This window comes from Balearica regulorum, chromosome 15 (genome assembly GCF_011004875.1).
Source record: "Balearica regulorum gibbericeps isolate bBalReg1 chromosome 15, bBalReg1.pri, whole genome shotgun sequence".
In the NCBI taxonomy this organism is placed as follows: domain Eukaryota; kingdom Metazoa; phylum Chordata; class Aves; order Gruiformes; family Gruidae; genus Balearica; species Balearica regulorum.
In genome coordinates this window covers 19,130,485-19,153,141 of record NC_046198.1, presented here as the reverse complement: position 1 = coordinate 19,153,141, position 22,657 = coordinate 19,130,485, and the positions used below count along the sequence as shown (strand labels likewise).

General features: G+C 39.6%; 2 protein-coding genes across 8 annotated transcripts in view; both read right to left on the bottom strand.

The window, feature by feature from the left end:
- TXNDC11 (thioredoxin domain containing 11) overlaps positions 1-19,258 on the bottom strand; it is a 34,144-nt gene extending 14,886 nt beyond the window's left edge. The window contains exons 1-8 of one of the 5 annotated variants that reach the window (XM_075767903.1): positions 19,006-19,258; positions 14,878-14,952; positions 14,371-14,587; positions 13,549-13,646; positions 11,381-11,510; positions 4,485-4,578; positions 3,204-3,316; positions 1,793-1,993 (exon numbers count right to left, since the gene is read on the bottom strand). In XM_075767903.1, the coding sequence (XP_075624018.1) occupies positions 1,793-1,993; positions 3,204-3,316; positions 4,485-4,578; positions 11,381-11,510; positions 13,549-13,646; positions 14,371-14,587; positions 14,878-14,952; positions 19,006-19,151 (1,074 nt within the window). In that variant the 5' untranslated portion in view covers positions 19,152-19,258. Of the gene's footprint in view, positions 1-1,792; positions 1,994-3,203; positions 3,317-4,484; positions 4,579-11,380; positions 11,511-13,548; positions 13,647-14,370; positions 14,588-14,877; positions 14,953-19,005 lie in introns of those variants that run through there. The other 4 variants (XM_075767901.1, XM_075767904.1, XM_075767902.1 and 1 more) reach the window with 4 other exon arrangements.
- A 1,500-nt stretch (positions 19,259-20,758) lies between these two features.
- ZC3H7A (zinc finger CCCH-type containing 7A) overlaps positions 20,759-22,657 on the bottom strand; it is a 29,983-nt gene continuing 28,084 nt past the window's right edge. For all 3 annotated transcript variants that reach the window (XR_012837821.1, XM_075767077.1, XM_075767076.1), the window contains exon 23: positions 20,759-21,682. Coding sequence is in view for 2 of the 3 variants with exons in the window: in XM_075767077.1 (XP_075623192.1) it covers positions 21,493-21,682 (190 nt within the window). In the remaining variant the exon portion in view is untranslated. The remainder of the gene's footprint in view (positions 21,683-22,657) is intronic.

The following is a 22,657-nucleotide window of genomic DNA, read 5'->3' as shown; positions in this document are numbered from 1 at the left end:
CTAGGAAATAAATAAAAGAACATGCCAAAAAAAAAAAAAAAAAGAAAGAGGAAGTTTCCCTTCATGCTCATCTATCACATTAAATACGACCAAAATACAGAACTGCTGTATTTTGCTTACACAAGAACACATCGCTTACACAAGAACACTGTGATAGGAATCACTGTTGTTATCAAAGGGATGTTGAAGCATCGTATCTAGGATGGGTGCCGTGTCACGGGATCATCGGTATTAAGACGTGGTCTATAGCAACAGCTTGTTACAGTCTGTAAGAATTCATGGTTAGATGTTTTCACCTGAAAATGCTCAATTAAATACCTAAAAGAAAACTGACCCCTCATACTATAATCTAGCCTGAAGATTCTGACTACATAAACACAAGAAGAAATTATGAACAAAAAACCATGTTTGCGGTAAGAAAAAAAATTTTCAACATGCAACTTGACGGCCTTGTTCTCTGCTGCCTTATGGTCAAGTTGTTTCATCGCTTGATGAAATCCACAGGAGGACTGCAGTAAACATCTCTTCCGATGGTAAGCAAGTTGCATAATATCTCTCTATCAAAGTGAAGCTACACAAGATCAAATGGAACGCTTTGAATCTCCTCACATTTTGATACAGAGAAATATTGTTATTTAGTAGAATGAAATCCAAAACGGAACATCTTATGTTGCACTATTTGATCTGAAGAAGTGGTACCTGTTACTACAACGTTTAATCTGTGACAAGCATCGCTGAATCAAATGTGCCAAAAGTAGGATAGATTAATGCATGAATAATTGCAGTTCTTTTTCAGTCTTTCCGCAAAGATTTCCCCAATCCTATCTCGTACCAGTCTAGCTTTCGTTGTGCTATTTCTAGTTTGGCTAAATATTGTATCTTAAGTTATTTTCTTTTTTCTCCTCATTGCTTCAGACACTGCAATATTAATTAGGCTGCCTTGTGGAAGGCATTCCACACATTCCAGGACATAGGTACCGTGTCTGTAAGTCAGCATTGCCACCAAAACCTAGCCCTGCTTTTTGTCTTCCACAGGTGCTTGTTTCTTGTTCCACACCGTCCTTAGCGCTATACTATCACCATTGTGATGTGCGGCTGTGTGATATACCAAATGGGACAATGGGTTCCAGCTGAAAAATAGCCCAGGGGGGAAAAAAAAAAAAATATTTTTCAGCCACGTTAGTTTCATTTCCCTATCCAATTTACTGCACAGCTACACAAACTCCTGTTCTAGGTAGTTCAGAAATGGAAATAATGGCAGAGGAGGAGAAAATGGGAAGGCGACTAAGAAACATGCAAGATATAAAAATCATATTACTTATGAGTAGTTTTTCACTAGGACTGTATTTCTAATAACACTGGGTTAATAAAAGGTCCATTCTCCCTTATGTAACCACCTCTGCGAAGACAGAAGGAGAGGAGAAACAGTACGGGGTGGATAAAACACAAGTCCTGCAATACTCAACACGTTCTTGCTCTTTCATTTGAGCTATGTCAGCTGGAAGAGAGGAACAAAGATCTGCATCTCTCGTGCAGAACTCGCCACAAAAAGAAAGTCAAATACAAGAGTTAGGTGCTTGTTCTAAACGGCGTGACAAAGGCATTTTGTGTGAAATGCAAAATGGCTTAAGAGAGTTGTGATAACATGGCTTGAGAAAATGTGTTTTTAAACAAAACCGAATACTTGCAACAGTGAAATTATCTGTCACAATTAAGCTCAGAACCCTGACTATAGAGTTCTCCAGTTCTAGTATTTTTGAAGTTAAAAAAAAAAAAAAATTATTTCACTTACTTCATCTAAAAGAGGATGAATTTCTGCTAAGGGATTGTAAGGTATAAATATGAGAAGTGCTGGTCCTTTCTTCAGCTCGTTGTTTAGAAGAAGGCTTTTTCCACCATGTGGTCTCAGCCAGCGTATGAGCATCTCTCGATTTTCTAGAGCCCACTTGCAAATGTTCTCAGCAGTATAGTTCATGATGTCATTGGGATAAATCTTGAAGGGGGAGAGAACAGTTATTTGTCCTCACTTGGTTGAGTAATGAATGCAGTTCTCAGATATGGCATGCTGTGTTACTGTAATGCCTAAAACTCTCTTTCTAAATTTAATGACACTGTTCAGGGAGCTTCAGCATTTCACATACCCTTTCCCTTTGGGAAACTTTCCAAATGCTCATGAGATCACAGGAACACACACTATCTCTCAGTCAAAAAGTGTTCTACCAGGGAAGCTTGTCTTTCTTTTACCCTGTCTTTATAATCTTTACTTTTCTCACTAGTATAAACTTTTTTTATTAAGAGCTCAGTCTCTCCATTGGTATCATCACAATCTTGATATATGGTAAATCAGAAAACTTTTTTCCCCACTACTCATTCACCGTATTAACTCATTTTAAATTTGTCTTTTAAGACCCCAACATCAAGACTGCATTTAAAACTGGTATTTCTTATTACTGAATGCAGGGAAAAGGAATGCGTAATAAAAAGCGCTCACAGCTTCTAGGATCATTTTAATAAAATAAAGCAAGTTTATCTTAAATCATTTGCACAGATAAAAGTACTTTATGTATTTACCAGTAATTTAATTTGAAAAAAAATCCGTGTTTTTCCTAGTCTCAAATGAATAAAATAAATGTTACAATACTTATCTTCACACTCACCATAGCAGTGTGGATAGATAAGGTGTCTATGCCAAACAGCAAATGTGGAAGTTACTATTTTCAGTCTTAGTCTTCCAAAAATGAGGCACGTGGATTAAGAGTTACTATAAATTTTCAATGAAATCCATTTGCATGATTTTTCTAATCAGTGTAATGTCATACCTTTAAACCGAAATGCAACTTTTAACTATTCCTACTATTTCTCTCCACAAAATCTCTTTGTCCGTATCCTCATTCAAGCAGCCTTCTAATTCTGACCCAGTGAAAGATGTAGAAACTTTAGGAAAAAGTCTTCGTGTAGTCATTTCTGAGGTGCTTGGGGTTTTTGGTTTTTGTTTTGATACAGACAATCAACTTGGGTCTTAGCTCCCATTTAGAATAGCTGCTGACTGGTAGCATGAAAATGTGTATTACTGTACAAAAACATCGTTCTTAAGCATCCTGTATCCTAAAGCTCTATGAAATACTTATTCATGGTCTACTACGACAGAGCTTCAATCTCCATGTACTGTCTCAGAGTCACTACAACATAAATACAATACTCACAAGAGATGTGTTGACATGTCTGTGCAAATACACGCTGCCTGAACGCACCAATGAGATCTCCTCTGCAACACGTTTATCCGTGATCACTCCGAAACGTATTGTTCCAAGATAATCTGAAAGGGCGAATTTTCAGTTTTAAATACAATTACACACCCCGAACTTCTCTCCTGAAAGCCATAGAAAAGGCACAGAACTCTCACTGAACAGCAACTGCCAATATTGGTGATTAAGTGAGGTCGGAGAAAGACGACGAGCACGCAACAAGAAGAAACGTATTCCTCTACTTCACTTAAGATATAGAGAACGTCAATGTGAATTGTCCGGTTTCTTGATTTGCTTATTACAGACAAAATCTGGTATCATAGATGCACCTTGCTATATGTTATGGCATCTCAAAAGCCAAGATGAGGTATACATATGAGGAAAAGGTATGAACATTGACTGTTTAGATGATGTACATTTACAGTAAATACATATTATTTAGATACGTATTACAGTATTTCTATTTTTATAAGTAGAATGCTTCTCATCTTTATGTTGCAAAGAACTATCCCAACATATAAATGGGGATATTACAGAAGAAAATATAGGAGAACAGGCTCTACATCACATACCAAGTCACCGGCACAGTAAAAATCAGAATAATGGGATCAATTCCTTTCATTTGCTGACAGGAAGAAATATCTATAAAATGTGCTAATGTCACCTTTAAGAAAGATCTATCCAGAATTTATCACACACCCCCCCAAAGGTATTAATTACATACAAAGTTTGTACATTTAAATGCAAGAGTTTTTGTATTTTAGATTATTAATGCAAAACAACAGGGGGAGAAAGCCCTTCTCATCACGCTACCTGGTACTAGCTCTGTAACTCCATCCAGGAGAGCACTTTGTTGAATTCAGTTACCAAGTACTGACAAAGTCAAGCTCATCCTAATGCCTCTGAACCTGACATTTCAAATGTCGCGCAAGACAAATACTCTCAGATTCAACTTAAGTAAGTGCTAGTCTGATTATGGCTCTCTATGGGTTGCAACTACACATTTAGGTTTTCTTAACGTATCCACGAATAGCAACCTGTCGTATACTTTATTCCATGATGGCCGATCACATATTAAGCCTTTTACGTAAGCAATCCTCGCACTTTAATAAAAGACAGTCTCATAACTAGATCAACATCAAGAAACACTCAGAAGGGATTAATATTGCAAAATACTACTGAAGCCCATACACGTAACTCATTCACAGATGCCTTCAATTATGAAAAGGACGCTTTTACCTTTCTTTAATGAATGTAATGCTGACGTGAAGAAAGTTAAATAACCAGGCGGTTGAGGTGAAGCATTGAACTCAAAGTATCCTAGAACTCCAGGCTGAAATAATAAGAATTAGAGTTAGTTAAGCTATTTTCAAGTATAAACACATGGGGCACAGCAATTATATGCCAAAAGTAAAACACAACAGATTTTTAAAAGACAACAATGTTTACTGAAAACCAGTCACTTTATGCTGCAAGAAAAATTTTAATATTAAAAGATTGAATGGAAATCAGTTCCAAAGTCATTATTCAAAAGCTATGTAAGAGAGTGGGTTTTTATGGCTGTAGATGCATACGTTTCAAACTGCATATTTCTCATGTTAACTATTAAAGTTCACTAGAAACAATTAATATTTGCTTGGCAACTATTTCATGAGTCAGTTCCAGCACCAACATAAGAACCATAAGCATCATAATGACTTCTTTTAGAATTGGAATATCAAATGTGATTTTCAGAGTATAAATGACTTAAGCAGTAACACTTTGTTTACTATGTTGCACATTATCAGCAACTACATGAATTCACACATTTTGTGCGTAAATACTTGAACAGCTAAGGCAACTTATCATCCCATCGTGAAGCTATCAGTCATTGCAAATTCTTTCAATATATCCTGCAGGAGTCAGTGAGAGACCAGCCGCACAAAACTTATGACGGTGTCCCCTAGCCCACCTGCATATCCATGAAGTTCATCAAATTGCCAAACAGACAATTCAAAATTTAAAAGACTCATCCCTAAATAGGCCTGAATGGCTTCATATTAAAGTCAGGAAGAGAATCCGAGAGAAGCTCACTTGGAATACAGTCTTTAGACTTCTCTTCCAAATTTTCAATCAAGTCCTGGTTTTAAATTTTGCAAAATATAATCCATTAAAAATTATTATTAATTATGTTTTTAACGCACCAAATCGGCTTAATTCACTTTCAGGACAGAGTAAGCGATGTAATTTGGTTATTGTGCGCTGTTTCCCCGCTTCTCCAGTGCATACAGAGAGAGCTTTTAATACACACAGCAAGAGCACTCTACCGATTGCTGCAGAACAAAAGATTCAGACTCACCGATCACCTATTTGTGTGGCAAATATACTCCCACATAAGTATTTTCATTTGGTATTCTGGAGGATGCTTTATTTTCTTGGTGAGCTTTACATCTAATTTTTTTTATTTCTTTTTAAAACATGAACATATATTTTACCTGTTACTGTCATCAGTGATATGAATTTGGTTATTCATATCAGCCATATGAATTGAGCTAATTCAGTATGAATTAGCGATCTCAGGATGTTAATCTGTAACAACACTGCCCGTTCCAACTAATAACCTGCTCTTTTCAGGTAGGAGTTATCTTTCACGAGTGAATGCTAAACACAAGAATCTTGTTCATAAAGATTCCTTACGAGGTACCCCAAGAAAATTATCACTGATAAAAAATGAGATAGAAGCAATTAGTGAAATTTCTGCAACAACAATTGTAAAGAAAGAAATAAAAATATAAATAAAATGTAAGTGAAAAGATATAGCAAAATCAGAGGGCTCAATCTTCTTTTTAAAACAATAAACAGGTTAGTAATTTGCGTTCAGTTTTTTCTCCTAGTACCAAATTAAAACAGTAAAGAGAAACAATCTCTTTAAAAAAAACTTTTAAAGCATTCAAGTGAACCAAAATAAGGAGACAGATAAGATGATCAAAATTTTAGTTTCCCATTTCCTAAAGACCATTACTGAATACCATTACTGTACGAACCAAACTTATGGCACCAAATAGCGAATGAAAGAAGAGTCAAAAACAACAGTAAAATGTGACACGACGCCAAAAGTCAGATCTAGAAAGTTTTATAAAGTTATTAAAAAAGGTGAGGTTCTGAATCTGACCGCCAGTTCTGTTGTACGCTAACAGCAGTTTAAGACTTCCAGATTGTGAAGAAGATGGTTCCATGAGACATTTTGGGAAAGTGTTTTTTCAATAAGAAAAAAATTGTAGTGGTAGAATATATACTAATTGCAGTAGGTTGACCTTGGCTGGATGCCAGGTGTCCACCACACTACTCTATCACACCCCTCCTCCGCAGGACAGGGAGAGGAGAAAAATAAAATGGAAAAAAACTCATGGGTCAAGATAAAGGCAGTTTAATAAAGCAAAACGCTGCGCACAGAAGCAAAGGAAAACCAAAAGATTTATTCTCAGCTTTCCATCAGCAGGCGATGTCCAGCCGCTTCCTGGGAAGCAGGGCTTCAGTACCTGTAGCAATGCCTGTGGAAGACAAACATCATAAATAACGAATGCCTCCTCTCCCGGCTCTTAGCTTTTATGGCTGAGCAGACATCATATGCTATGGAATATCCTTTTGGTCACTTTGGGTCACCTGTCCTGGCCGTGTCCCCTCCCAAGATCTTGTCCACCTCCAGCCTACTGATGGGGGTGGGGGGCGGAGGAAGGGGGGGAATGTTGGAGACACAACGTAGATGCTGTGCGAGCACTGCTCAGTAGCGGCCAAAACACTGGTGTGTTATCAACGTCCTCCTACCTGCCAATACAAAGCACAGCACTGTGAGGGCTGCTATGCGGAAAATTAACTCCATCTCAGACAGACACAAATACACTAATGCTATGTGCCTAATCAGTAATCTGCTTAATTAATGTCCTTTTAATGATGACCCCAGAACAGTTAAAATTTCCTCCCTGTTACAGGCTGCTATTGTACATACAAGAGAAGCGTCTTCTCAAGCGTCATGCAAATTTTCCTATTATTCTATCAGAATGAGGAGATTCACTTGCTAATACCAACTACTCTGTTCATTTTAACAAAATTGAACACTTCCAGATGCTAGCAACCAACAAGGCATCTTGCTCTGTAACAAGTGAGATTAGTTTTGAATACAAGTATGCTAAGAGGAGCTTCATGGCAGCAACTCCCACTTCCTCTCATGTAAGAGCCTCCAAAATGATCAATAACTGGTGTAGCAACAGCTACCTGCATACAGTTTACAGCAGGAATCTATATACAAGCTGTAACTGATATTCAGCTGCTTCCAGGCAACCATCTGTGTGGAGTTATGGTTATCTTCATGCAGACAGTTAAGAATAATCAGTTGAACAGGATATGAATTGCTGGAGGATGAAATACTGGAATGTGACACAGGGATAACTTAAAGACACTGCATCAGGAGCACTGGCATCGCTAGAGTGGAGCTTACTGGAATTTTTCTTTCCATGAAACAATTTTCAACGTCTGCCTCAAACTGAGTGTCTGTGGGAAAGGTTTTGGAACAAATCTGAGGACCCCAATAGCGAAGAGTCATTAGTACCATTACCTAATGCAACTCATAGAGGGAAATACAAAAACATTAGTTGTAGTGTAGCCTATTTCTTTCTTGGTCTCTGCACCAGAGGAACGGAAACTGATGTGCAATGCCAATTAAATCAAACAACAGACTTGACAAGAATCTCAACAACAACAGAACAGTAAGTTTGTAGAAACTTTAAGAATTAACAGAGATCTACAGGCGAGTAATTCTAATTGGAGAACAGCCTGCATGGTTTTATTAGTGAACCATGCCTCAAGGCTATGCCTCTTTGAAGGAATGAGCAAGCATGTAGATTTTAACTGCTTTCCCAACGGGATTTTCTTCCTTGCTCTCAAAAATTAAATTCTACTTCTTAATCAGTTCTAGTTTTGCACTAGTATCATTTCACAACCACCACCAAAAAAATAAAAAAAAAAAAAGAAAAATTCAGAAAATGTAGAATCTTAACTTTTGAGTCGTCAACCAGATTTTTTTTCACAGGGTTTGAGCGCCCTCTTGTGAGATCAATACAGCATCTCACGACATTCACGATTTGGTTGAGGAACGGACATAAACACCATGTAACTAACACCAGTGGATCTTGTATTTAGCTGGATTCTGTTCATCAGTATGTCTTAGAAATAAAAACGTGCTAATTAAAATTTGAATGCAAGATAAAATACTGCTAGATTTCAGTATCTCTTGGTGTGGTTCAACTTTTACAAAAATATGCTTTGAATGTTTATCTTTGTACCTTTACAGTACTTGTTAGTTCAGGCATGCTAACATGTTTAACGGATTTTGATATTCAATTGACTGTGGGTAGAGCTCCTGGTTTTCTTTGCTAGATGCTATGGAATCTGAAAACAAGATTGAAGCACCAAAAGCTTCACAGATTAGATGGAAAAGAACTACTATGGGCTCGAAGTCCTGGCTATCAGTAAATTGACAAGCAACAACAAAATGCCCTTGAAACAAGGAAAGAAGCGTGCAGTAGCTCTTTTAAGTGTGAAAACAAATGCTGACCAGAACTTTGGCTGAACATGATGCCCTGCAAATGAATCACTCATCTACTAATAACTTACCAACCTATTGCATAGCCTACATTATACATATTGCTATCCTTGGACAGAGAAACAAAACAACGAGGATCACAAGTGAGTAACAGGCAACTGCCCTGCAACCTACTGCTTCCTTAATATGGGAGACCTTAATACCAAAGTAGAATGAAACAGCCAAGGAAAAAGGCCCAGAATGGGCGCTGCCTAAATGCAGCTACAAAGAGGTTCTTCTCAACTGAAATTTTCAAGTCACAAGTAAATACCCTTAACGTAAGTTTGCTGAACCCATTCCCTAGCAGAACACAGGACTCAAAATTAGATACTGGTGATGACAAATCTTTCAGAACATATTCTGAACTTCAAATTAATTAGCTTTTCAATGAAGAAACCACAAAAACCTGATCAAGTAGCAGACAGTCAAAGTGCCAAATAATCCGTTACAGTCTTCTTTCCTTTCCCTTCGGCTAAAAAAATTTACATTTTTATTCTATTCAAGATCAAAACTCAAAGGAAGAAACTAGCCAAGGCTCTCAAAACAGCAATTAGTTTGTGCCATAAATGCACTTCATGTAACCTACTCTATTCCTGAAACTCTCTCACTTCTTAAACACAGGAGTCACCTCCTGGATTGTATCTTCTCCTACAAAAGGTAAAACGTTCCTCGACTTACATGGAAAACATTAGAAGATGTTGACATTTCTAACTGTTTAAAATGATGAAACAATGTGTTTGTTTCTAGTTTAAAAACAAACTTTTCCTTTGTGCCTATGTTTCCATCTCCATCCACCTTCACATACAATTCTCTATGTCTTAGATCTTCTCTGTATCCCAGCTCCTGATCACTCAGCATTTGCTTTTCTTATAGCACTCACCTGGACTTGCACTAGACAATGCCCTATTCCCTGAACAGATCTTACTGCAGGAGTTGGCTGTTATTTTTGTATCCCCTTCTCCCCCTCTTGCTTAACTTCTTTAACGAGGCAAGACACTGAGCACCTAGTGCCACGGTCTGTGAAATAACCTCAGCCTTAAATGACCGCAAGCGGCACGAAAGATCAGACTCTATTCTTAGTCCATTTCAGAAAAAAGAACGAACAAACACTGAACATAAACAGAGACAGGGCATTTGGAGCCACAGAATATGAAGCACAGGAAGGGAGAGGAAGTTTGAACATAGAAATAAAAATACCTGTTCAACTGCGAAGAATTATTAAAAAAAAAAAAAACAACCCACCATTTCTGGTTTCCCCAGAAATTTGTCTTTCGTCTTAGTCTTTTTCCAATGGAAGTGCACCTCCTACTGTAAAGCAAATTTAGGCTTAATGACACTATGCTTATCAGTTACCTTTTGCCGACAACCAAGAAATAATTCACGTAACACAGACCAAAAACCAGGCACGGCTGTTTTCAAATCTCTATAGGAGGCCAAAAAATAACAGAGCTTTAGAACGGTAAAACTGAAGCAGCGAAAGGACAACAGAACTGGTTGTGATCGCAGAAACTATCAGCATCAGAGACAGACGCACAACTCGCTACTCCTGACTCACGGTCCCCACTTAAAACGCTGGAAAACTAAACCCATGAATAGCTCCTGAGGGATAAACTGAAGCGTGAACAAGCACAGCACCTACCCACGGTAACTACCAGCGTGCGTCCCCTGTGGCAGCTTTCATTTAACAGCACAGGTCGTGCTCCATCCTGCAGCAGAACCAGTCATTAGAACACGAGCTAAGTCAAAGAGGAACTCTGCTTCATTCTGAAACGCTTGAAAGCCCCTCGCATGTTTAGGCCACTACTACAGCATCAATTTGTTGATCAGGTTTTCCATTCTGCTCTAATAGCTTGGGGTTTAGTAAGATTATGGTATTTCTCCACTGTGCACTACCAAAATGAACAGTTATAAAGGGATTATAAATGATTCTGCTTAAGTGCATTTTGTCTAATTGGAAGTTATTAATCCACTAGTATTGCTACCAATCTTAGCACCTCTGACCACGACAGACCAAAAAGTAATAAAACACAATATACCAGTGGATTAAAATCATGAAGTTACAGCACACAAAGTGGTTGGGAGCTGTTGTTTCAACTGATTTAACATCTGTTTTTACTTAACAGACTTATCTTATTAGAAAGGTTTAATATTCCTTTAAAAATTAACGATTATACATTTCTCAAATGCTTTTCCAACTCAGACTGCAAGATTTTTGCAAAAAGATTCCTCCCTTCTTGTTCATATGTAACTTTTTGGCGAGGTAACAACTTTGATTGTTGTCCCTACATACTGAAGTACGGTAAATTAAGAGCATCGCTAAATCATAACAGTCATTATACAGGGAACCAACATGATGAATTTGTCATTTCATATTTTTATGATTTTAACCAATTTACACAGCACTGATTTCAGGATCCTGGAAATAAACTAGTACTTTGGAGCAGATGAAATTTAACCGTGAAACAAGTCAAACTCTTTCTGAATCACAGTGGTAAAGCTAGAGAAGAGAGACAAGTACCTCATAATTTGAGAGGAAATCTAGTAATTTTGATCGAGACGAGATGTAGAGTAGTGGTGTCATCACCCGGCGAACAAACTTTTCAATATAAACAGCACTCATAGGGCCTTTGTATTCAATTGGTCCAAAACTAGTACCAAAAAAAATAATAAAACATTAAGACTTAAATTAACAATAGAGAGAGTCCCTCCTGGGGGTGGCAGAGATAGGAGTTACATAGACAGCATGCTCAGCCTCAAGGGAATGGCTCTGTGTGTTAATTAACAGTGGCTTCTGTAACTGAAAGAGGAGTTGTTTTACCAGACTTTATCTACAGCACAGAAATTGCAATGACTCTAATGCAGCGTCTATGGGTAGGTGCAGCATACTGGTGGGAACGAAGGGATGGAGACCACCTCTGAGTCCCATTAAAGAGGTCGGTAAAATGCAGGAGTTAATTATATGATCATATACGTATCTGTGTGCTTCATCCGAATTAAGTACACATGACTTAAAAATACAAATCTGAAAAATGTCACTATTTTCGCTTGATTTTTTAAAACCTTTAGAAAGTTCAAACAGTATCAATCTGAAAAGTACAATATTTTTACATAGACTTTTACAGGTAGTACTCAATAAAGCAGGGACGAATCCAGTTGCACTGCTGATGAATAGACTCAGCGAGTCTACAGTTTCTCCCCCAGCCATCTGATAATACAGCTCACATCACATTAGGTAGTGCTAAAACAGAAGGCGGGCCGGGCCTTGTGGCTACAATTGGCTTCTCCTTCATCCCCTCGCAATCCTGCACCTGATTTATTATCATTAGGCTGGACAAAGCATCACAGTCCAAAATGAAATCAAACACAAAAACCATGAGGAATTAGTCCATTCCCACTGAAAAACTTACCGTGACGCATTTTTTAATATCATTTATACATACAGACACTCTGAAAAATATCAAAGTTGCACCGAGATACCAACATTCAGATGCTTTGAAATGGTCTTCTAGAGCCCACTAGATTATTCTACATCCTACATTACTTTATTACGAACCTTTGTCTTAACAGCAACATGCACTGCTTCAACAGGTCACACACCCAGTACACAACATGTGAGGTTTAGTATCTCAGGCATGACAGGTGCATTGCCCTTTGGGGTTTTTATGAAGTATCAGTATGAATTTACATCTCATCTTGTTGCAACTCTGTTTAAGGTTACCAATAATACCCAAGTGTATCCATCTATTGCGTTGCAATTTCGAGATCAAGTAAGTTTAAGTCAATGTATGTGCAAGTGTGACTGTTGGTTTTTTTAATTACAGTTTGAATTATGGCAGTGCCATCTGTGTCTATTCCAAGTTCAGCTGACAAAGATCAGGATTGTTCCTCCTCAATACATAAAAAAACCCCAAAACCAAACCCCCAACAAAAAACCAACAACAAAACCACAAAAACCCAAAAAACAAAATCAGCCTCTGTAATGGAAGAGAGCTGCAGTTCAAGACTAGAACACACAAGTAAAACGCAAGTTATAAAGTACACAGCGTCCAGCTCTACCGTCCCTAGCATTAGAAAGTGTGTTTCCTTACCTTCTGCTCCACACACAGAGGGGGAAAAAAAAGAAGAAAAAAAAAAAAAAAGGATAATACAGACAAATACTAAAAAATAAAAGTGAGATTATATAAAATTTTATGCAGTGGTATCTCAACATTTGGAGCATAAAATGTGAGCGTAAAGTTCAAATTCAGAAGAAAGTCTTCAGTACATAGTGTGATTTAAAGATGCACTTAAATTCCACAAACTTCAATAGCCCCTAAGTACATACTTTATTCCTGTCACAACTTGGGATTAGTAGATACAATCCATCTACAGAACAAGCAGACAACCGAAATTTATATATAAATCCAAATTCTTTACTTTTCACTGGAGGCAGCACTTCCAGGAGATGTACAGGCAAAAGAAAGTTTCCTTAAGGATGAAGGAAGGCACAGCACGTCATTTAACTGACATTTACAGCCCTTCTTAACACCTAAGTAGCATACAGGATGAGCTTCACCCAGAATCTCCCCCTCTACAACTATTTACTATAGCCATAAATACAACATTTTCAAAAGGCAACATTTTATACAATATCTCTGTTTCCCAAAACAAGAATAAAAACTCCAGCCTGTACGTAAGAAATCTTACCTCCGGTGGTATAAGTGTATCACAGGAAAATAAAAGAAATGCTTCTGCTTCCTGCATTTTCCCTGGTTCCACCAGCAATTTACAGCCACAAACAGCACCTGCAAAGCAGGTAAAAATTCACAGCTATTGAAGTACATTACTGTGACCTTCTTTATCTAACGTGTATCTTTTTCCAATCCATTCCATCTGCTATTTTCAGTGTGTTTTCAACTCAGTATTCTGTCCCTGTTCCTCTTATTTCTTTCACACAGTACTTTTTTTTTTTTTAATTACTGTTTTTTCCCATTTTGCAACAGCAATCCTTTTGGTCACCTTTCTAGTTTTTAAGCTTCTTAATCTAAATCCTTTAAATTTACTAACTTAGACTAATTCGTATTAATTACTTTTTCTGCAGAGTGGAGCTCAACAGGCGGAGGTTTAGGAAAACTGTACCTGTGAGGCGTTCACAGGTAACCAACTGCTAGAAAGCAGCGCTACGGCTGCAATCTTATATGATTACCAGTGTCTCCAAGGATCCCGGACCTGGAAGCAAACTCCCTGTAATTTCTGTCTGAAGGCAGCTGAATAAATCTGAGAACAATTTACAAGAAGGAACTTGTAGACTTCCCCACTCAGGAGCAGAAGTAACAGACAAATGATCAGGAAACACAGTTTTTCTCCATTTACTCTAACACTCTGTACGTTAAATTAAGACGACTGGCCGAGTTACCCCGCAACGCGAGCATTCACGTCCGACTGGTTCCTATGGGATGACATAGCACCCGCTTGGAGATTAAAAAGCTATCAGGTCACGTTTAAGATTCGTATCCTCCCTGGAGTTACCTGGTCTGACAATCTGCCGGCCACATGTTCTACTTCTTCTCTTGCTGCAATGGACTGGCCACACCACGGTGCATAGAAGAAATACAGCACAATTTCTGAATCCTGACGAAGGTGATCTGCATAGTCTAACTGTCCCCGAAAAAGATCAATGACCGGAGATCTTGTGGAGAAAAAATTCACCGGAAGCTTCGCTGGCATCGTTACATCTTTTGCTCGACTGCAGGAAGGAAATTTAGAGTGGTTATTGAGATTGTACAGCAGTAGTTAAAAAAGCGTGCCCAAAACCCTACTACTTCATCTTCGTGAAGGTCATGCAATGACAAAACTTCAGAAACTGATGCAAACGACTACAACTTACATTATCTGAGTTAGGTTCATGAAATACCATAAAAATCTAAAGATCACCCTTAATAAGCTTTAGAAAGTCACGTCGTGATACCATGCACTATGTTTATGGGTATGTTAGCTCACACTCTTATTGCTGGTTGCTATAAAGCATAAAATTACCAGGAAGAGTGATTTCTTTGGATTTCTTCCCTGGCCTCATCCTCTTTTAACACTTGTACTTTAGGTAACAGCACCCTAATAAGAGAAGAGACACTGGTCATAAAGTTTTGTGATGTTTATATAAACAGAGGCTATTATCCTGCCTTACGCTTTGCTCTCAAGTATTCTACGCTTCTTTTATACTCTATTAGGAAAAATTATGTAAATATGTGTTGGTTTATTTTACTGATTAGAGCAGGGACTGCAAACTGTTGAGGGCACATTTCCTCTTCAATGTTAAGACAACATCAACAAATAGATAGTGTCAATTTAAAGAGATTATGACAGATAAAGTTCCTTAACAGAAATTAGTTTGACCGGCAATACCAAGAACATAAACAAAATACTCAGGAAACCATTTTCTATCAAATCAGCAATCAAATAATCCAGAACTCAGCATTTCCAAGGTGTTCAGAGGTTGTTATAGTATAAACTGCCTTAAATGCAAGGGAATGATATTATCTTTCTTCTAGTCTCTTAATTCCAAAGTTTTCCACTAGCTATATTTACACGAGAACAAGTCAGATTCAAAACTGGACCGCACCACTGTAATGCTGAATTTTGCCATGGTTCCGTATGCGACAGGAAGTTTTAGAAGAGACTGTACCTTCTTTTACCTTGTATCACAACAAAAAGCTAATACAAAAATCTTTTTACCTGATATTTTATCCTTCTCAGGTTACAGTTTTAGTAATTGTCTCACAATTATCAATCCCCGAACACTGTGAAACTCCTATGTTAAGCAACCTCCTAATGACGACTGCCACATTTTCAAACTTTAAAATCATTCTGGTTTCTAAGTACCACCTTTGTTTTTACAATACAGACTCACAAAAGCCACAGCTCCTCCCTCATTTCCAGGTTACTAAGCCCACACTTAAAGCTCAATACTTAATAATCACTAGCAGTGTATTTTCTAAAAATTACAGAAATTCTTAATTCATACACAAGAAACAGTATTTGCTTTGACATCCAGACTTTTAAAAATATTAGCTGGTCCCTCATGTTTACAATTCACTAATTCCACTACTCGCAAAACTGTTTTCACACAGATGGCCAAAAATCTTGTTCCTTCTATGGACTTCTACCTTTGCTCCTTCCCTTCTCCCCCAATAAGTAATCCAGCACCTCCTTCCCCAACCCCTAGGTTCTTATGTCACCTCACAACCAACACCTCTGGTTCCCTCCCATTCCTGCACTCCACACTTATCCAAACCGCTACCTTCTTCCCATTATTTCTAACTGCCAGCTGGACAGGACACAACACCGATGTGCTACGGCTCTAACTCACAGGTCAGCTCACACATGCTGATTAGGTGTGGAAAGCTAAACGTGGCAGTTAAGTGTTGATCTCACACTAACATGTACTTCTTCAGAGACATTAACTAGAATTTCTGCTGTTTAACTAGTTTAATGAAAATGGACAACCTAAATATGTTTAAAACCTCTGCTTCCTCTACTGAATTAAACCGAAAGCAGACAACTGATTCAAGAGATACAGCGTAAGCCTTAAAAATGAGATATGAAATTGGCTCCAAATTGCAAGAAAGTATAAAACAGATCAACAGCAGTCCCATGACATGAATGAGTCAGGAACCACATGGCTACCTTCAAATATGAAAAAGCTCCAGTAATTATTAAAAAACAAAACACAATAAATGAGTAGCTACCAGCTTCTTAAGCTGATTTGCTCAGTACTGTCTCCCTCTGCAATACCAAATGCATAACCCTACTTTTACGTAATTCCCAGGTTTACAAAGAGAATAGTGCTCTGAACCCCTAAAAATTACACAAGTATAAACTGAGGATGACATAACAATTATACAAACATAATAACGACATACTGTTTATTAAAATACTGATTGTGTTATTCACCTGCTGCACAGAGCCTATAAAAACTTAAACTCCTTTCACAGAACAACCTGGTAATAAAAGAAAACACATGCAAATGCCTGTAGGATCAGCCCCTTTGACTGCAAGGTCCTTAGAGTGGGGTTGTCTCAAAAGACATTTGCATAGCACCAAAAATAATTCAGGTTCTAAACCACAGGCTTTCCATCACAATACATGTTAGGTCAGGCTTCATTTGGCTGTTCCTTGAGCCACTACAAACCTGCAATACCTCAAACCCTACTAACAGATTACCTTCTAGTAAAGGAATTTTCCCTTTCCATACTTTTTATCCATTGGCCTCAAAAGTTACGTGTTGTAAGTGCAGCGACAGTAACTGTACTCTGGTGCTGAGACTCACTTGCAAACCGTAGTAACGTGTGGTGAGAAACTATGTACCGTAGTCCTAGTTAACATGTGCAATTAACCATCCTCCAAATTGCACGTGTAATGTTTACACTTGAATTTTCTATGCTTCTGACAGCAACGGGACAGGGAATACTTTTCTGACATTAGTTTGTCTATTTAACTGCAAGCTGAAAAGCCAAACCCCTTTAATCAAACTTCCTGTACAGAGTACAGGGTGGTGAGAATCACATTCCAAGCACGTTCCATTTTGTGAGCTTTCAAACACAGCTAGCAGTAAAATCAAAGTAACATGCAGGTTTCAAATAAAAGAAAACAGGAGTGTCATTGTAAGCATTAAATATATATATATATTTTTTAGTAACAGGCAATAATACAGGAAGGTGATTAAGTTCAGAAATCCTTCACCCTATGTTCTGCGATATGGCAACAACTTTATGCTTTCATCTAAATTATCTAGTCACTGTGAGATACAGACTACTGGAACAAAGGCACTGCTGCTCACAGAGCAACTCATTCATAGACTTAAAATTCACTCCCATTCCAGTAATACACCCTCTGTGGAAAGGTGAGAAAAGAAGGCCTTAGTATTTTTCAGAAGCATTACCTGTGAATCATTACCTGTTTCTTGGAATAAAAAGGTGTTAGATTCTGCAGAATAGGGAAGTAATCAGATCCTTGTAGCCTTCTCCCACTCCAAAATTAAACCCCAAATGCAATTGATGTTCTCAAATTAATATAGCATGACTTGAAGCACCTAACAATCACCTTGACCTAAAATCCATCCAGAACATCCAGATCACAGTTTAGGCTCCAGAAACGAGCTGCCCAGCTGCAGCGCATTCACTATGCATCACCCAACTCTCCCTGCACTTCCAGCTACAAACATCATCTGGTTCCACTGACCCACATATACCAGGCTCTCAGCAAAGAGGAACCAAAGAGACTTTCGCAATGAGGAAAGTTCCAGCTCCCAAGATGAGCACCACCAGACTAGAGGAAAAAAAACCAGCAAAGCATCTTTCTGTCTGAAGCAGGTGCAGGTAATGGAGGGTGCCGACACTAACACATGATCCAGAAGAGACCTGTTTCCCACCACTTCGTACCCCCACACCAATGCAGCCAGCTGAGCGCACCGAGGAGGGGTTTTGGCCCTGTGCCCGCTCAGTCCTTCTGTGGTAATGCGAGGTACAAGTTATTCTCTAGCAATGAGGAAAAACAGCTTTCTCAAGAAAGCCGCTGTCCCTCAGGTGCGTGTGCATCCGCATACCTGCTACCACCACCCCGATGAAGCCATGTGTGTCTTAAAAACACTGTCCCTTCTTTCCCACCCATGTATTAAGGCAGCGAGCAGGGGCCTCCCCCCATGCCCCACCAGCCCCTGCCCGGCACGGGTCACTGGGCCTCACGTCCCCGCGCTGCCACACCGCTGAACTAGTGATGGTGCTCACCCACGACACGAGAACGGCCATCGCTGGGGATCGCATGTCGTTGGACCCGCGAGGAAGATGTCTACCACCTACCCCTAGAACGGCGTTCCCGACACGACCCGGCCCCGCAGGGCACCTCACGGAGCCCGACCACAGAGCGCAGGGAGACGCGCGGCCAGCGTAGGCACAAAGGGTCGCGCCCCGGGACGACCCCGGCCCGGCCAGGCCCGGCCGCCCGCCTCGGCACACCCGCAGGCCCCGGGGCGGGACCCCCGCAGGCGGCTCTGCCCCAGGCCTCTGGGGCACGCACCGCCTCCAGGAAGAGCGGCGGACGGCCACTTCCCTCCGCCGGGCCCCGCGAGCCCCGGGTCCTCCCGGACCCCGACCGCTCCCCCACCATTACCTGCAGGTGACTTTGAGGGCCACGAGAAAGGCGCAGCCCAGCACGATGGCAGCGCCACACAGCAGCTCGGGCCGCCGCGCCATCTGGGCGGCGCGAGGCCGCAGCCGAGAATGAGCCGCGGGGCCGGAGCCGCCGCATAACGACATCACCCCTGGCCGAAGCGGGGAGGGGTGGGGGCCACCGGGCCGCTCCTGCTCGCACACGTCTCCCTACTACCCGCCTGTCAGCCGCGCCGGGGCGGGCGGGGCGGCCTCCTCCACCGGCGAACCCGTCGCCGCCACGTCGCGCCGCCCCGAGCAGGCGCACAGGCTGCCGCGGCTGGGGGAAGCCGGGGCGCAGTCCCCCGGCGGCAGACGGGAGCCGCCGGGGAAAGCGAGGGCAGAGCGGGTCCTGCCGGGGAAGGGACCCGGCGGCGGGGTTAGGAATGCCGTGAGGCCGGCGGCCCTCGCTCGGTCCCCGTCCTACCCGCGCTCTCAGGAAAAACCGCGTGAAGGATTATTTTGTTCGCCTCCTGCTAGCTGTGCAGTAATTCCTCCGTTTCTGCGAGGACTGAGCCCTCTCTGGCAGCTATTCCCCAACTGCTTCCACGCTGCAGTCATTGAAAGATTTCACACCGTCCTTACACAACAAGGATTTCATGTTTAGTTTTGTCTAGAATTACGTCCAATAATTTACAGAGCACTTACATTAAACAAAGCATAAAATCGAGAAAACAATTCAGAAAGGCACACAATACAATCAGGTTTTGTCACAGGAATAACAGTGTCCATAGTACTCCATTTCAAGCTCAGTTTATTACAAACAATGTAAAAAATTAGCATTGCAGCAAGGGGTAGCTCAAGCACCAAGCTAATTTTGAATGCAGACTGTACATTGTAGTCAAGTGTACTGCAGCCTAGGCTGTAAGGAACAGTTACTTCACAAGTTCCCCAAGCTATGGGTGAAGGATAAGGTGGTGTTTTAATATTCCTTGTGCTTTTGTGAAGTGAATGGGACGCAGCATCGAGGCTTGTCATGTGTACAGGTATCACCGAACTATGGGTTCAAAACTTTTTACATTAACAATATATGGCCCATGACTACATTCAAACTACTGAAGTTATTCTTAAAGCTCTTCTAAGTGTAGAAAGTTAGCCATTAACAGAGAAAAATACTCTCGAGAGGAGGGAGCAGTCAGTCATGGGGAAATAAAGAAACCTAGCTTTAGCTATTCTGAACAAATGCCTGAAAAGTGTAAAAAACCCCAAACAACAACAACAAAAAACACCAACCAAAAACCCCCAACAACAACAAACCACCCACAAAGAAAGCTGAAAGCACCATCTGCACAGAAGCCAAAAATGCAACAGAAGCTCCAGCGACTGTAAAGTCCAAAGGCTTGTGATTCAGAAGTCATCTCAGCCGGTGAATGGGTTTCCAGTTCCTGTGGTCTGCAGGAAATGCAATTTGAAGTACCATCCACCTTGCAGCTGAGGTGGTGGTTCATGCCCAAGTCAAAAGGCTGAAAACATGTCCCAGCACCATGTAGCTCCAAAATGCTTGTCTACTTTGCAAGTTAGTTGGCCATTTTTGTTATTTTAGTGATGCAATGAGGTAATGACAATGCAGAAAACTGCAAACAAACAGCTGGAGACAGAAATACCAACTTCCTCTATTTTTAGCTACAGGTGCTCAAGCTTTTGCTAATAGGCAAATCATTGTTTGTTTGTTTCTACAAAATCTCTATCCTGAGAGGCTACATGCAGAAAACAGCTTTGTGTAAAGTTCTCTTTATTACAGGCAACATTAGTCCATACAATAATACACAATACTGACATACAAGTGTAATCTTTCAAAATCATCATTTAAACAGCAAAGACCAAGAAACAGAATTTTAACTACTTCATTTTCAAAAATTAATATGGTTTTTCCTCCCAAGATCCTTTTTCAGTAAATTATATGGAAACATACAAATAGAGAAAAAAAATACCCATTCAACATATATTGTAGTTAAATGGTTATTTTGTTTAAAATCTTTAATAAGAAAATCCTTTTTAGCAACCTACATATAGATAAGTAGCAAACTTTGTTTTAAACAAATCCTCTCCATTAAAAGATCTGAAGAATTTTCATCCATCATTTTCTTCTTAGCCCACACTGTTTTGTAATACCTTGATACCTTAAAGTTTTTCAACTGAAGGACTGATACTAGGGGGCTTCCTAGATATTATAACCTCTCTTCCCCCTCTTCTATTTCCTAACTTTCTGTCCAACAGAAGGTGAGCAAGCACATAATACTTCAGATTTTTTTTAATCACCACTCTGTTTCATGAGAGCACAGACAGGTCTGCTCAGTCCCCCTAAATCTACTATATTTTGCTGTTCAGGGGGAACAATATATGCCAATGAAAGCAGAAAACCTGCAGCTTTTCTGTCACATGCTTTTGATTATTGTCAAATTTTCTGGTTTATGCTTCCAGCTGATACCATGTACGTGTCATCTCAGTATTAGTTTAAATCTTTAAACAAAAAACTATATTTTCCAAAGTCATTATCACTCGGAGCAATCAAGTGGTCTTTTCTTGCTTTGCTGAGCTTCATTCTTAAAACTTGTCTTCGTTCTTCCCACTCATGGAGTTCAGCGTTTCCATGGGCAAATTTACAGTTGTTTCCTTCAGTGCAAGTACCAGCCATATATCTGTCAAGACAGATTTCAAACAGTGTTTTCACAGAAATATCACGATCACTATTATATCTCGTTATTTTCTTCTGGTCATGTTTTTCAAATACACTAAAATATTAAGGACAAAAAAAAAAATTGAAAGAGTATTTACTTTTTTACTAAGACAATACTAACTGTGTTTAGCATGTGATTGTATTGTTCTTTCCCAGCTGCCAAATATTTTACAGAGGATAAGAGATGGCTCTTTTCTTTCTGTTCCTCATGCTTCTAACTTTACTGAGTCATTTTTTAATGCTCGAAACCTTTAATTTCATCAGGTCAAATTATCAGGTAAATGAATACCTTCTTCTTTAACTCACTAAGCTAAGGAACTACTATTGTTAAAAAATTCAACTAATTAATTATCCCATGTTAACTGAACTTGGGGTTTAAGTACTCAGTATGACTTAAGAATCTATTTTATCCTAGTATGTTTGTATTAAGCTATAGGCAGGCCAGTTTGTATTCACTGCATATCCGAGGTCTGTTAGCGTTCAACGTATCAAATACATTTAAGATGTTACCTAAAAATTTAGTAAAGTGGGCATGTAACCTTTCACGCAAAGACTGCAAACAAAAAATAACTTGCTTTACATGCTGTGCAATTTCTCCAGATCTCTAAGCCATTCGGAATCTTTAGTTTGAAATAGAGTAACTAAGGTATCCGTACCCATACCAGCAGATTCCAAAGTTTTTAGCCTTCCAAAAAGATTCCAACAGTGGAAAGAACTTTCAACAGATTTACAAAACATCTACTGCAGTCAGGTAAACAGGCTGCATTTAAGAATTAAAAGGAGCAGCAAAACATACAACCAATGCTGGGGAAAACCTAATGGTCTTGGAAGTTCTCTTCCACACGTTCATAAACAATTTCCAGTAACAAATACTCAATTTTAGCAAATTTGTTTTGATGCTAATGACATTTCTACTTGCCTTCAAGCTCCAGTATCA